The following is a 16,070-nucleotide window of genomic DNA, read 5'->3' as shown; positions in this document are numbered from 1 at the left end:
GCCTTAATGCAATCAAATCCTCACTAGTGCTGCAACATCTAGTGTAAAGCCTTCCCAGAAGAGTAGAGGCTGTTACTCCAACAAACTGCAGCAGTGAGCACAAACTCCTTGTTAATATCCATGACTTCACAAGAAATGCTGGATAAGGACTCTACAAACTTTAGACATATAGTGGACGTGGAACTAAAGCAAAGTCACGACAGTTCCAGTAGAGAGAAAAAGCTTTATTTTCACAATGGATGTTCACATCAAGAAGTATGGGTTGTTATGATGATCAGCTTCCATAGAAAATAATGTGTATTCTGAAAGAACAGATATGCATGAACTAGCGAGAATAAAGAGCCTTTCAGTTTGCAAAGTACACAGCGTCCAGCAGCAAGCACTTCTTATACATTTTATACAGCAACCCGCAGATATCCTGAAACGCATTCCTAAAAGAACAAAGTTTTTCTATTCATATACTACAATTCATTACATACCGTTGAACCATGGAAATACTTTAAAATATGGTACAATTAATTAGCTTACATGATAGAATACTACTTAAACTGACACATGGCAGTCCATAAATCCAGCAACAGACTGAGACATGAATAGCAGGATCAAGTTCATTTTAGGACATTATAGTAAGGAATAAGGAGTTATAGGCATCGTTTTTCAGCTCTGCAGAGCAACCAGTCAAAGCCAGAGTAGGAAGTGTTAAAAAAATGAAGCTTTATATTATTAGAAACTGTTGTATAGCTATTGTAATCATATGTTCAGCAACACTCTGAACATAGCAAACATAAACCGAAAAGATGGGACAATGAATCTGTTACCAGACAGGGGTGTCAAAAAGCCAGTCCAGTTAAACAGAAAATAAACAACCAAACAGAAAACCACAAGTATATTCACTGAGAAGAACAGCAGAACAGCTCAACAAAACACTAACGATTTACTTGAAATGTGGTATATAATACTGACATAACCATACCATAAACATGTTATGTCATATGCTTGAGTTGTCATGTCAGATTATATAACTCTGTCATGCGACCATTACTGGTTATTGTCCTGACAGATGCCACAATGTTTGATGTCACGACAGCGTATGTCACATATTTTTTTTGCTGTATTCTCTAGTGATCAGACATGTCATAACAGTCATAACGGGTACATGACACTTCTATTAATGCAAATAATCTGTAAAAACAGCACTAATTCATGACAGCATATGACATCTGCCGTGACATGTTCATGGCATGGTTATGTCAATGTTATGTAGCAGCGTTCAAGTAAAATATTACCAAGAAAGCACTGGAAAAAGAGTCCTTCTCAGAAATTTATTCAAGGAGGACCAGTAAAAGCAAGTAGTTACTGTCGTATCAAACCTTGTAACTTAATTTTTCTTTTTTTTTTTTTCCACCCCATTTGAAAAATGGTCCAAAATGACTTGGGATAATTTCCCTTCAAGTTACCATGTTTGAGATACATGGTTTTCTTAGACCAGCAACTAAATACTTTTTATTTTGCACTCGAATTGTAGACACTTGAATAGTCCTTCTGAAAAGACAAAACTACAGAAGCCTGGAAACTACAAGAATTTCAAAAACTCAATCTCTACGTCAAACCAATGACTCCTGAGATATCATTAACAGTGGACTAAAATGCTTCTGAAAAGTTGGTGCGCTCTTCGGCCCTACTGTAGTTCCTGGCTGAGTTCCTGTGTAGCGTTTGAGGTTGGAGAGGTTGGAAAGCCACTTTGCGAGTGTGTTTGGGCATCTGAGCGTCTCCTCCCCCTCCTTCTCTCACTCTCCTTGTTTAAGCAGAGACTGGCTTGTTCATCTGTGTCTAGTGGACACGTTTCTGCATTCGTGAACTCTGGCCCATCCCACTGGGGGTCATTCAGGCTGAGCAGAGCTGGAGCCCCAGGAGAAGAGACTGGGTAGCCTGTAGCCGGAGTCCCTTCTGCCTGGGTCCGGAAGAGTGAGGGTCTCTGGGGCTGATTTCTTCCGTGGTCTGTCTTTGGGCACGGAAAGGAAGTCTGGAGCCTCAGTGGACAGCGGGGTGGACGGAGCGCTAGAGGGTCCGCTGCGGCCGCAGCCCGGCAGGGGCGTCTCGCTGATGGAGATGGCTGGAGGGAAGGTCCCCAGCTTCTTATTGGTGGCCTCCTGAGTGGCACGCTCATACTCTCTCACCTCCTCCATCGTCATGTCTTTCAGAGAACACAAAAAGTCTCTTAGTCACACTACAAAGCAGAAGAGAAAAATTGTGAAGAACACTTTCTGAAAACTGAAGAAATATGGGGGGAAAAAAGTCGTTGTGAAGTCGATTGGCAAGGACAAAAGCTCTTTTTAAATGTGGTGATGGAAAATGCAAGACTAAATGCATGGATCATGACATCTGTCAAACTTCTGTCCTGCAATCCCACACTGTTTGCTAGTAAGAATGGTGGAAAGGCTTAGTGATGTGGTGGTAAAGAAAAAGCGTATATATATATATATATATATATATATATATGGACCATTCTACCCAATTAGTTCCAGTTAAGTATTCAGACCATAAATGCCTCACATTATATTATGATCTATACAAGGCAAGGCATTAACTAAGAGAGCAGTTAGCTACAGATTTACTAAATTACCATGTATAGGGTTTCTAGTAGGAGGTGGTTGTCCCAAATATTTTCCATTGCTGTTCTTAAAAAAATCTTTTAAAGTGGAATAAAAAGATTAAAAAGAAATTGCTGTTCATTATCCGGTCACTACTGAAACACAAAAGCTGTATTCTATTCCACAGGGTCCCTAAGTGTTTTTAGTGGTTCGTGTTTTTGAGCTCTATTTAAAATGAGCTAAATTGTTACAACAGTAACAGTCACCAATGAAACATCTGGTCAAGTATCAGTAGTGTTATTATTCTTATGGTAGTGACCAAAAAATGTTCAATCATTCATTTTTTTATATATAAAAAAAAACATGATTAAAGTATAGGGTCACTTAAAGCAAAAGGAATTTAGTCTATAGTTCAATTCAGTTAAAAGTCCAAAAGGTGTTAGCATCACCACTGATATTAAATGAAGACATCTGAAAGGAGGAAATGATTTTCAAACAAATAGGGGGTTATTTCCCTAAAAAAGGGGGGTTATTCAGCATATTAATGCACTGATGGTAGGGCCTTTGTAACATGGCACAAAAATATAGTTTGCCAAAAAAAGGGTTAAATGAACTGATGCACAAATGAAGACATGCCGTTGCCCATTATAAAGAAATGATTACACACAACATACATTGAATTTGCTTAACAAGGTAACATGTCCCATTATGTACAGTGTCACTGAGAGCATAAAGTAGAGGTCTGCTACCCGATCCAAGTCTGATGGGGCCGGATAAAATGTTGAAAAAATTTTGACCCAACCAGGCTTGGGCTTGTTTTCTAATGATTACATGATTTTTTTAATGCAGTAGTTTTAGTATATAACTGTGTTCAGAATAGCAGAGTTTAGACAGTGGGTGAACATGCTCCTGATCAAAACCATGCATGAAGATTAACGATATAGTTTTAGACACACCAAGGATGATGAGAGGGTTAGTGGAAAGGTCACCTTGGTTGTTAATCTTGCCCGAAGTGTGTTAAGACTTTCTGCAGTAGCAGCAGTAGCTTGAGGAACTTTAGTGCTGCAGGGCTAATAGATGACCAGAGACGGTGGATGCTGTTCTCTGCCAGGTACAATCAGCAATTCCACAAAATATACTGACAAATGAATACTGTTTCTTTAGGACAGATGTGTTTATCCAGCATGGCATTTTCCACTGACCAACACAAGCTCTTAATAACAAAGCAAAGCACTGTAAAGCTGTGTCAGTGATCATCCATCTCTGTTAATGTTAGTGTATGCATGTGGCTTCGGTTCAGATTCAGGTTTCAGTTTAGCAGTACCAGTTGGGCCTGACTGAGTCTCAAAAGGTGTGGGTTGGGAATGGGCTTGTAAGCTTTAACTGATGTATGCTTTATTTTATAACACTGGCAATGTAGAGAACACAATGCTCAGTGGCGGACAGCTACAAACATACAACACACAAAGTTAGAGAAGACTAATAGATTAAAGGCTCTTAAAGGCAATTACAATCAGCCGCAAAATCAAAACAGAAAATCAGCAACCAATTTACTGTTTTTATTTTGGCTGAACTGAGTGGCAGGTTTAGGAGGTAAATACTGTGAGGCAGGTAAGAACACTGTATATGTAGTATTTGAATGTTGCTGCTACACCTATACCAACACGTTGTAGCATAATTATGCATGACTGATTGTGCAAAACAGCCAGGTGCCTTTAACTTACAGCATAGCCCTTCATTTACTAATAAATAACTGATTTAAAATTTAAAATGCCAGTTTAGCCCATTAATGAGCAAAAAATGGTATTTATATTGCATTTTTGGGGGTGGAGGTTACATCACTGGCTATCTGCCACGATCATGATCAGTACATCCGTAATACTATGCAATTAGTTTGAATCCTGTTGCCAAAGTACTATAAAAAATTATAGCCAACAAAGCACAGCCTTGCAAAATCCTGACAATAAGCTCTGATATTCAGTCTACCTACCAATCCACTCATCCACCCAAGCGAAGGCCTGTCTGTGACCCAGTAACAGGACGTCTCTGATCACCTTTAGAGACAAAGAGAGAGAGAGAACAACTGGTCAGGAAGACTTCGTTAGTTCACAGCAACACGAAGACAAGGCCAGTGGATATGATTAATATACGTCACAGCTAGTATGTCTATATGACTAAAGGATGCAGTTGGATATGGGGAGGAAAGGAATCCTCAGGCAAGGGCGAACAGCACTGAGGGACACTTGGGAGAGGGGAAAAAGGGGGTATGGGGAGCATGTAGGAGAAGAACATCAATGTTGTGGACACAAGTGCATTTCAGCAGAATAACTAGGACTGTATGGATCCTATGTTTTAACTACATTAGTGCTGTAAAGAAGGTCAATGTTTTACAGGTCTAAAATTGTAAATCACAATATAAGGGGACTTTAGGGATCTACCTTCTACCTTCACTCATCCATCATAATATCCATTATAGACAATTTTCCAAAAAAAAAAATCTTGCGCAAATGTTAGGGCACAGTTTTATTTTTTCCCATTAAGTAAACTCCACAAATAAAAGAAATTGTGTACTAAGATTAACAGAAAATGTCAATTTTAAGTTTGTTTCCTGTAGTGATGTATTATCTTATTTCCACTTCAACCAAATGTAATTTGAGCTGCCCACATTTTGCATACAATTAAATGACCAATTAGCCTAAATATGGTAGATGTACCTAATAAACCATCATCTTTGTGAACATGCTACCCTTTTACGAAGAAAAAAAATGAAGAAAAAACCTTGTGGACAAATTGCTCCACACGTGTCTGCAGCCCCCACACCTCGAACTTCACCGAAACCAGCTTATAGGAGCACATGATGGGGTCTTGCGTGTCCCTCCAGCCCTCCTGCAGCAAACCTCGTGCCGTTTTCTCTGACTTAAAGTAGCGCAGGTCCTAGAGAAGATTTAAACAGTGTACAAAAAACATCTCAGTAATGATTCCCTCCCATGAGTCTTTGAGTCTACCCACTTCCCTCTGAATCAATACAACTACTGCCTTTTAAACCTCAGCATGGGTCTCGTCTATATTCATGCTGCACATAAACTATCTAGATGCACATTTCGTCAGCTACTTTAATGATGTATCTCACAGTATATCGTCATCCATTTCAATCTGCTTAAGCAATGAAGGGGCTACCCATACACGCTGAATGACAATGAGGCCTTACATCAGTCACTGTTCTATAATTAATGGCTGTGTTCATCGGAAGGCATTTTGTGGGACGACTTGTGGAGTGGCACAATAGGAGGTCCCTCTTTATCTTCATCTCGCAGGCTGCCATTAATCAAACATTTTCTTTTAAACTAATGAGTCCGACTCTCATGTTCGGGAAGACAGATTGCCTATAAACAGAGAAGTGCGTCATCTTACACTGCCAATCAAGTCTTTAGTTGTTTGAGGGATGATCACTGCAATTTTAAGAAAAAAATGCTTTCTTATCAGCTCTTTTCAAGTGTTGTTTTCCCCCTCATGGACTGATTAATATCTTTTTACCTAGGTTTTATATTTCTGATCTTTCTCACTCCCAGGTAGCTGGGAAAGACTTGCAACTGTACATCTGCAGGTTTCCAAAAACGTTGTTGGGTAAGGGGTAAATCAAAAAAGAGGTCATTAAATCATGCTGGGGTGTAAAAGGAGCCTCCAAGAAAGCCTAGTTGTTTATGAGCAAGGACAGGTCAAACTTCACCACTTTTTCAGGGACATGTTATTTCAACATGACAATGGCAAACCCATTTCTACATGTGTTACAACTGCATGCCTACATATTCAGAGAGTGCAGGTGCTACACTGGCCTGCCTGCAGTCCAGAACTGTCTCCCATTGAAACTGGGAGGCACATCAAGTGCAAAATAAGGAAGAATGGCAAAAAAACGCTTCCAAAACTGGATTAAATGGTGTCCCCAAAAAGTAACTGTGTTGTTAAAAGTAAAGTGCTGTAAATTGGTAATAAACATGTTCATTTGTGGAACGTGTTGCAGGAATCAAATCTGGAATGAGTGTATATTTACAACAAACAAAACAAATAAAGTTCATAAGGTAAAACATCAAATGTCACGTTTTTGTACTGTTATCAATATACAGGACAAATACAATTTACTAAACACTGCGTTCTGTTTTTATGAGCATTTCAAATACTGACCCAAATCTTTGCACAAGACCACAATAAATAAACACTGAACAAAGCATTATTTATCCCATAGTTCAATGCACTGGTGACATGTTTCTGAAATATCAGGAAGAACGTTAACATGACAAGCATGTCAGCAACACTCTCACAAATATATGATACATGTCTACACATATGCAGTCTTAAAGAATGCTTGAGCACTTTGATAAATTCAGAAATACATCACTTATGCAATGTGCACTTCAGAAAAAGCACAAGCCTCTCAAAAATCAATTACATGGCAACTGCAACATGAAACAGTATAATCCCAATATGAATTTCATCCATATCATGCACAGCCTCACTCCACTGTGCTCACACCGCAGAAGCACTCTGATAATAACCATAAAATCAAAACTGTAAATGTGTTATTTGGTGGTTACTTATAGTGATGAAAAATGACTGATAGCTGACTGAATCCCTGTACTTCACGCAGTATCGTTTCTGTGGGGTGTTTGAGAAAATTACATGTATCATGTGAGCAGATTCTGTATGTAAGTAAACACAAAGTGACTGAAAGCATCAGTGTTTTCTGTTTAAACAAGTTAGCAATTAGAGTACTCAATGATATAAATGACAGAGCTCTTTCAGTCATTCACTCTCAAACTCATTTATACTTTCATAAACAGGAAGCCAGGCAGACTGACTGAAACCCGAGCCGCTCTAGCTCACTCCGTTTGCCACTTTTTCACTAATGCTTTCACTTCTATGCTCATGTACCAGGGCAGCAATGTACGCTACTCAACCTAAATATTAATTCATTTCTAATTATTTTGCAGGGTTTTTTTTTAATGAAATCCATCAATGCAAAGACCAAGTTTAATGAATCTATTCGACAATTTGAAGAGTAATAGACTGATACAATGTGAGTACGTTTAAAGAAGGGGTTAAGGGCTTGTGGAGGGAAACGGAGTTGGGTTCCAACACTGTTCAACTTGCCATTATGCTGTTTATGTGAGATATCGATAATTCATATCCCCTCCTATGAAGATGTGCTTTTTGAAGGTTCTTTGGGACAGGCCAATAAATTATTACATCCAGTAGAAATGCACTTTTTTAATCCTACATATTTAAAATAAAAATGGAGCAAGAAAGGAGTTTAACTCTTAGAAGTCACAGTTATCATAAAAGATTCTTCAGATTGATGGAGACTGTGCTGAAAAGAGTTCTTTATAGCACCAGGCTTATTACAATAGAAGAACCCTTTTTGGTGCCATATAGAACCATCGATAGCACAAACTCCATTAATCTGAAGAACCTTTTATGAAGCAAAGAACCCTTTAATCATGCAAAGGTTCTATACAAAACAATTTTCTTCACTAAAGAAAGTGTATAGTGTAACTTTATATGAATTATTTCTCATAATTTACTGAAACAAACAGAGAGATTATGTTTAAAGTGCAGAGTCTAAATATTTATGCATTTGTAAGTAGAAAAAAGAATTTGATGAAAATGACTATTAATATTAATATTATTCATATTATTATGCATGCAGTCTTATTTTGAGGATAGGAAAACAGCATCTAACAGCATCTTGACATCTACAGATCTTTTCAAGGCAAAGCAAGTTTATTTATATAGCACTTTTCAAACACTGCTGTCTTACAAATTGCTTTACAAATGAAAAAAGTCAGAAAATACAGAGTTCTTAAAAAAATCATAATAAATGAGAATAGAAATGATTAATAGTTAAATAAAATCAAATTTTTTTAAAAGTGCCATTACAGAGGAAAAGGGTCTAGTAATGCCAACAGTGTTTAAACTGAGCTGAAAGCTGCTCAAATAGGAACGTTGTGAGCCTGGATTTAAAAGTGTCCATTGTCGGGGCTCTTCTAATGCTCTCTGTCAACTGGTTCCATTTAAGAGCAGCATAGTAGCCAAATGTTGCTCCTCCATGTTTAGTCTTTACCTTCGGCAGGACCAACTGACTAGGTTCTAATGATCTGAGTGTTCTGCTCGACTCATATTGCTGCAGCATATGAAATAAATATCCTGACCCTATACCATTAAGTGACTTACAGACCAGTAATAGTACCTTAAAGTCTAGGTGTAACAGACTGGTAATGTAAGGATTTAAGAATGGGCTGTGATGTTCCCTTCTTTTACTTCTAGTATGACTCTGGCAGCTGTATTCTGAATCAGCTGAAGCTGTTTGATGGTATTTTTTGGTAGTGCAGTTAGGAGACTATTACAGTAATCAATCTTGCTAGACATAAATGTTGCAGCCAAGTTTCTCCAGATCTGCTTTAGTCAGAGAATTTAGATTTTAGGGCTCATAAATACTGCAAAACGTTTTGTCCCATTCAATCAGTGGTGTGCTCAAAGCACTTACAGTGTGAGTCAAGGGGACTGCAGTTGTTTGGGGAGTGGGCCAAGTAGATCTGACTAATAGTGTTGGGATGTCTTCTCACAGTGATGCGATGGACAGAAAAAAATGGATTTTCCACATCTGAATCAACAGTGGAGCTTGATTTTCTCCTCTCTCTCTCAAAGATGAAAGTACTGCTCTTCTGAAAGTGACAGTTTTAGTGCTCTACCAGGTCTTAGGAGTCTCATTTTCTCTGAATAGTTTCAGCATTTTTTGAAGTTTTAGATTTTTTGAGTTTTTCTTTTCACCTTCCCCTTTTTATGTAAAAGGAACATCTTATAATTAAATAAAAATATCTTCTGAAAAATAAGTAACTTGTACTTAATAGCCTTGTTGATGGGAAATTAATAAAGGAATCATGGTGTCTGACTTTTGCACATTACTGTAAATTGTTCAAAACTATGTTATTCATTTTACAATTACATTTGAATAGTATAGCAAAACAAAAGTAATAACTCAAGCTCTAAGGGTTACGCAAGAGAAGATGTTCACTCTGATGTTAAATGTGTATGTCGGTAAGACACAACAAAATATGCCAAGGGATTATGGCACAAGTTGAGTGATCACTTTAGCAGGAGATTACAGAAGAGTGGTTATCCTTTTCCCACAGAGTCTAATAATAGATCACTGCTAATTGTTCCTCCACTGACCACTCAGCCTCAGGTAGAACAGACTGCTGCTAAAGCAAAATAACACTTGGCCACATTCCAGGCCTTCATTCTTACCTTCAGAGAGAAAGACAGAGAAAGAGAGAGAGAGAGAGAGAGAGAGAGAGAGAGAGAGAGAGAGAGAGAGAGAGAGAGCATCAGTACAGCGGTACTATGATAGACAGGTGTTGGCGAATGGCTAGTGGCCAACTGAGCAGCCAGTGAAGTTGTGAAGAAGCTGCCTGTAAAAGCCGGGTGATAGCACTGTTGTGGTTGTGCGTGTAGGTGTGTGTGCACTTATGTCACAGCATGAGCAGCATCAACACCTTCCACCCACCAGTGTCTGGAATGACAGGGACACATGTTCTCTTAGATCAGAACCAGCAACCCATTATAGAGAAAGTAATTCAATAGCAAGACAAACATACTCGTGTCTCTCTTTTCTGCTTCTGACAGAAACAACCATGTAGCTCCAAAGATGGATCTGTACTTTTCTCTGCAACTTACATCAAATGTCTGTGTTAATAATGGTTTTGCAAGTCATTACACTGAGCCTTCAAGGGTGAATGTACTCGCTGGTATGTTGATTCAGTTCATATGGTTTGGTGACCACTTGTATTTTGTCCTAACTTGAAGTGATTGTTTGGGACAGAGCACCACTGGTTCATCCCCTTTTAATAAAAAATAATGCATGTCTGCAACTTACCAAGGTGTGGGAAATGAACCGTAAAGTGTGGTCTGGCCACAATTTAAGATGTGGGAACAAGTTAGTTATGTTGCTGCCACTACTTAGTGTGACTTTACACATCGAAACCTACATGAACGTAAATTGCACTTGAGCATAATGTAACGTGTCCTGCAACTCACATACAACTCAATAGTTGCATCCATCCATGACACAAGTTTCAGGGAACAGCCTATCAAAATGCTGATAAAATCATGTGTTCCTGTCCAAGGACAAGTTTGACTGGACAGTTGAAAAGGATAACAAGCCCTGACTCATTCAAGATTCAAGATTGGTAGTTTTTCATTTTATTGGTCTCCTGAGCCATGACCAAAAACGCTTAGTTTCTCAAAGCTGCGTTAACCAGCCAGCTAACACTTACACCTGTTCAAATGGCTGCCTGTGCTTCTGTTTATTCACTTTTCTTAGCCTGCTGTTATCACCATTTACCTAACTCAATTCATTTTCTCTTCGCTTGATGTCACCTAATTTTGCACAGAGCTCAGACTCACTTGGGATCCAAAGGATGAAAGCAATTACAGAAGACTTGAGATATGCTCCTTTATAAACCTTTCGTTCTACTAAGACACGAGTCAGGCATGATGTAGGCTGCAACAGCTACTTGAACATTAACATATTCAGAACAGACAAAAAAAAACCTGAAAGCATCTGTTTTCTGTTTAAACAAGTTAGCAAATAGAGTATTCAGTGTCATAAAAGTCAGAGCTCTTTTAGCGATTCACTCTCAAACTCCTTTAGACTCCTTCATACACAGGAAGCCAAGCAGACTAAGGAATGAATAGGGAAAAGGATGGATTAGAATCCTGTGCCCATGCCTTAGGACACGCTTTATTTTGATTAAAAAGGGATGTCACCAACAGGGCCACATAATTTGGCTAGAAGTTACACAGTTGCTCACACAATTATCCTCTTAACCCTGACATCATGTTTAGTTTTGCACCGGAGCTATGAGGCTAATGTAACTAACAAGTAAAGCACTATAATTAATTGATTAATTAATTAAGTGCCCCTTATTAGTCCCACAATGGGGAAATTTAACCTCCGCATTTAACCCATCCATCAAGTGAAACACCACAAACACATTACTGAGCACACACACACACTAGGGGGCAGTGAGCATACTTGCCCAGAGCGGTGGGCAGCCCTATCCACAGCACCCGGGGAGCAGTTGGGGGTTAGGTGTCTTGCTCAAGGACACCTCAGTTACAGGCTGTTGGCTCTGGGGATTGAACCGGTGACCTTCCAGCAGTCCAATCCTGGCTGCTCTTTTCTCTCCCTTTTCAGGTGTTTATCCATATTCTTCACTAGTATATAATGTATATGTCTTCATTTGGTTCTTCTTCTTTGCTGTTTTTTCACTAGTTTTTCTACCTCCTTGTCATCTTAATTCCTGCCTATATATCCTTGGCCTCTTTCCTCATTACTTAATAAGCTTAATAAGGTCTCTTTAACTGGCATTATTGCAGTGCAGTATGTGAAATGTTATCTTTGTCTTAGCAATTATTTTTTGTTTCTTACAATTTTTCATTTTTCAAACCATGTCATGAGGTTTTTTACTACATCAGCTAACCCTAAGTACCAACCATCTTGAACTGTGACCAATTTTGCCCATTTACACAGATAACCAGTCTGCCAAGAGGAGTCAACTTCAATTTATTTTCACACAACAGAAAACACATTAACACAGGATTAACCCAAAGTGTTGTCCATTCTAGGACATATGGAGAAACATGGAGCTGATCCTAACAATCTATTCAGCAGGAAACTGATCCCACATCAAAACCCTTATTTTGACAGGCTGCATACAGGCGTCTTTGTCTGCTCTCGTACCTCTGACTCTTTGTAGTAGCGCTCTGGGATCTCATCATATGCGATGTCGACGAAACACACCTCAGTGTCCTCGTCTCTGGGTTCACCGTCAAAGATCTGGAGCAAAAAGATATAACAAACGACAAAGATCAGTCCTTCAGTAGAGCAGCATTGGAGGAGCGTAGTCTACTGCCTTAATATTAGCATCCTTATTTGATACACTGTTGGGCATCTGTGGGCAGGCATAGGTGTATGATTCAGTCCAATGCATTTGTCTAAGCTCTGAAATCATTTCGGATAAAAATGAGAGATCATGTGAATCCAGTATTAGAGTCAGGCTGATACTAGTAAAAAATGCTGGATCAGATGTCAGAGGAGAAAAGAATGAATCTGATCTGATCAAACCTGGACTCAAATATTACACAACTACTTGTAGTGCAACATATATCAAAGTAGAGTGGGTCTCGTGAACAACAGGTGCCACATGTAGCCTAGTCTTGCAAGTCTGTCTTCTGCTGTCTTCAGAGAGTCTGGTACACTTCATCCCCTATGCGGCCAAGAACTGCCTACTTTAAGAGGAAATGACCATTTGACTGGCCTGTCCAATAACCAGACCACAGACACACAGACCACTGTTGCGTGATCAGTAAGGGCAGGACATTTTCAAAATGAGAAAGTTACAGTGGAGTTTGTGAAAGGAAGTTACAGTGGAGTTTGTGAAAGGAAGTTACAGTGGAGTTTGTGAAAGGAAGTTACAGTAGAGTTTGTGAAAGGAAGTTACAGAGGAGTTTGAGAAAGAAGGTTACAGTGGAGTTTGTGAAAGGAAGTTACAGTGGAGTTTGTGAAAGGAAGTTACAGTGGAGTTTGAGAAAGAAAGTTACAGTGGAGTTTGAGAAAGAAAGTTACAGTGGAGTTTGTGAAATGAAGTTACAGTGGAGTTTGTGAAATGAAGTTACAGAGGAGTTTGAGAAAGAAAGTTACAGTGGAGTTTGTGAAAGGAAGTTACAGTAGAGTTTGTGAAAGGAAGTTACAGAGGAGTTTGAGAAAGAAGGTTACAGTGGAGTTTGTGAAAGGAAGTTACAGTGGAGTTTGTGAAAGGAAGTTACAGTGGAGTTTGAGAAAGAAAGTTACAGTGGAGTTTGAGAAAGGAAGTTACAGTGGAGTTTGTGAAAGGAAGTTACAGTGGAGTTTGTAAAATGAAGTTACAGTGGAGTTTGTGAAATGAAGTTACAGAGGAGTTTGAGAAAGAAAGTTACAGTGGAGTTTGTGAAAGGAAGTTACAGTGGAGTTTGTGAAAGAAAGTTACAGTGGAGTTTGAGAAAGAAAGTTACAGTGGAGTTTGTGAAAGGAAGTTACAGTGGAGTTTGTGAAAGCGAGTGACTGTACAGTATGGAGTTCAGGGTGAAGTTTGTTCTACTGAGGACACTTAAGCAGTGAGGCCTGGCCTTATGGCTGTGTTTAACAGTGGCGAACTGAGAGTATTAGAGCTGAGCTTCCAGATGGGACAATAATATGTCAATAGCCCGTCGAAAACAAGGATTAAAAAACAACTCTATAATAATGTTAATTTCTACTATGGGGCTCTAGGTCTATGTTGGCGCTAAGCTAATGGCAGTTTGCATGAACACTTTTTGTTCTTACAGCTTTGGCTGTATCTGCCTAAATACCACAGAGAAACAAATCTTGATTGTGTAATTTTCCATCATCTCAACACTTTAACCCCTTTGTTTCCAACTAAAATTTATACATGAAATAGGACTCAGAATACCTGCATGATGTTTATATTACATAAAAATGAACTAAAAATTACACATATGTATAAGGCCTAGAAGAGTCTGAGAGTTCCCCGTTGGTGTTTATATTTTAAGAAAGGACAATTTGGGAAGTCTGTATTTCTAAATCAAGGTATACAGGTAATTAGGAGTTATGTCCTTTGAAACCTGGAATGCAAGAAACAGAACTTTGTATCTGGTTTTCACTTTATCAGTAAACCTGTTGAGTCACATGGGTGAACCTCAGGAGGTTATGGAGCAGACAAACCACAGCAGAATTCTCTGTACAGGGGAAATGGCGTATGATGGAAGACTTGAAAGGAGGGAATTGCAGTGGTTGACTAGGGCTTAAACAAGACGTCTCGGCAGTCAGGAATGACCATATTTTAACACTTAGCGGTATTTAAAGAAAATAAAATTTTGGATCAGCATCAGCCGGCACTCCAGGTTTCCGAGTCCGAAATAAAAAGCGAAGTCACCTAGTAAAGTCCTAGTGGACTGTTTGTTGGTGTTGTTCCTTTTCTGGCCACTAGGAGGAGCTCTGGGTTTCTGGCTAAGGACCTGAGTATGTAAGTAGGTAGATGTTTTCTATTGCATAAGCTGAAGATTTCTCACTCCTGCTCTTGCTCATGTTGTGCCTCCAGAGTGTTTGGAGCCTCACAAAGGCTTTAATGGTTTAAGAGCGCGCCTCTGCATCAAAGCATCCAGTGAGAACTCTGCTCTCTGCCTGTCAACAAGAGGCGTTGTAAGGCACCCGAGACCTTATCAATACAGATCATCAAGGGGCCTCTACATTTACACCGCAAAACCACTTTAATACAGAAGCAGTAAATATACCAGCGGCTTCAAAAGGGAATAGATTGGGAGAAAATGGAAAGGAAGAGGAAGAAGAAAAGACACGTGGACCAGGGCAGGGTCACTCTGTAATGAGGAAAGAGGCCAAGGATATATAGGCAGGAATTAAAATGACAAGGAGGCAGAAAAACTAGTGAAAAAACAGCATATAAGAAGAACCAAATGCAGACATATACATTATATGCTGGTGAAGAATATGGATAAACACCTGAAAACGGAGAAAAAAATGATGAGAGCAGCCAGAAAGATCAACACAAATGATAATAATCCACCTCTATCCTGCTAATTAACCTTCACTCTAATCTCTCGTGCTCTGGTATGTTATGAGAAGGCAGAGAACACACAGACAGAGAGAGTGAGAAATAATCCTGCATTAAGAAAGAGCAGCTCTTCTGCAGCAGAACATACTGTTCTCACGCGCTTACACTACAAGCAGTAATGGCCTTCAGTGTCAACGCTGAAAGCCTAGCTTAGCATAACAGTTCAAAGCAGGACAGGCAGCCGCGAAGACAGCACGTAGATGTGATAATGTTACATCTGATAAGACTCCAGAGAGGGGAGGGGAATATGATGCCACATAGATGCCTACAGTGTGGTAGAGAATAGAATCCAATCTGTATGTCAGTTGGCCTATGAAATCAGCCAATGATAAAGTATCATAGCTTTATCACTATTAATAAAAGCATCAATGTTATCTGGAAGTCACATGTTTTAAACTGTATTATTCAGCAGATTCTTAAATGTGATTGAGCCATATTCAAAGCTGTAGACCATATGACTACATGAGTTCTATAATGCTGGAAGTTATTAAAAATCTTTGTGGTGTTCATGGAATAGGCTCATCTTTGACTTATCTATAGCTTAAAGCTGGCAGAAGTACTTTGAATATTATTAATGATAAATTCAATTATTTATTGAACAATTGGTTTATTTTAGCGAATGTTTACCTAATGGCTTATTGTTTAAGTGAACATCTGACATAAGACAAATTGAGATAAGGGAAAACTTAATACTTTGTAGCCCTTGTACCTTCTAGACTTCTTGGCAATCGCCAGCTACTAGTATTATCGCAGAAAT

At 39.0% G+C, this 16,070-nt stretch overlaps 1 protein-coding gene across 1 annotated transcript in view; it reads right to left on the bottom strand.

The window, feature by feature from the left end:
• Positions 1-203: 203 nt before the first annotated feature.
• Positions 204-16,070, bottom strand: part of pitpnc1a (phosphatidylinositol transfer protein cytoplasmic 1a) — a 118,884-nt gene continuing 103,017 nt past the window's right edge. The window contains exons 6-9 of the mRNA XM_017685106.2: positions 12,388-12,483; positions 5,370-5,525; positions 4,582-4,645; positions 204-2,194 (exon numbers count right to left, since the gene is read on the bottom strand). Of these exons, the coding sequence (XP_017540595.1) occupies positions 1,881-2,194; positions 4,582-4,645; positions 5,370-5,525; positions 12,388-12,483 (630 nt within the window). The 3' untranslated portion in view covers positions 204-1,880. The remainder of the gene's footprint in view (positions 2,195-4,581; positions 4,646-5,369; positions 5,526-12,387; positions 12,484-16,070) is intronic.

The sequence above is a fragment of the Pygocentrus nattereri genome, chromosome 14, assembly GCF_015220715.1.
Source record: "Pygocentrus nattereri isolate fPygNat1 chromosome 14, fPygNat1.pri, whole genome shotgun sequence".
Classification (NCBI taxonomy): Eukaryota; Metazoa; Chordata; class Actinopteri; order Characiformes; family Serrasalmidae; genus Pygocentrus; species Pygocentrus nattereri.
Note: the sequence above shows the minus strand (reverse complement) of the source record. Positions and strands in the feature narration are given on the sequence as shown.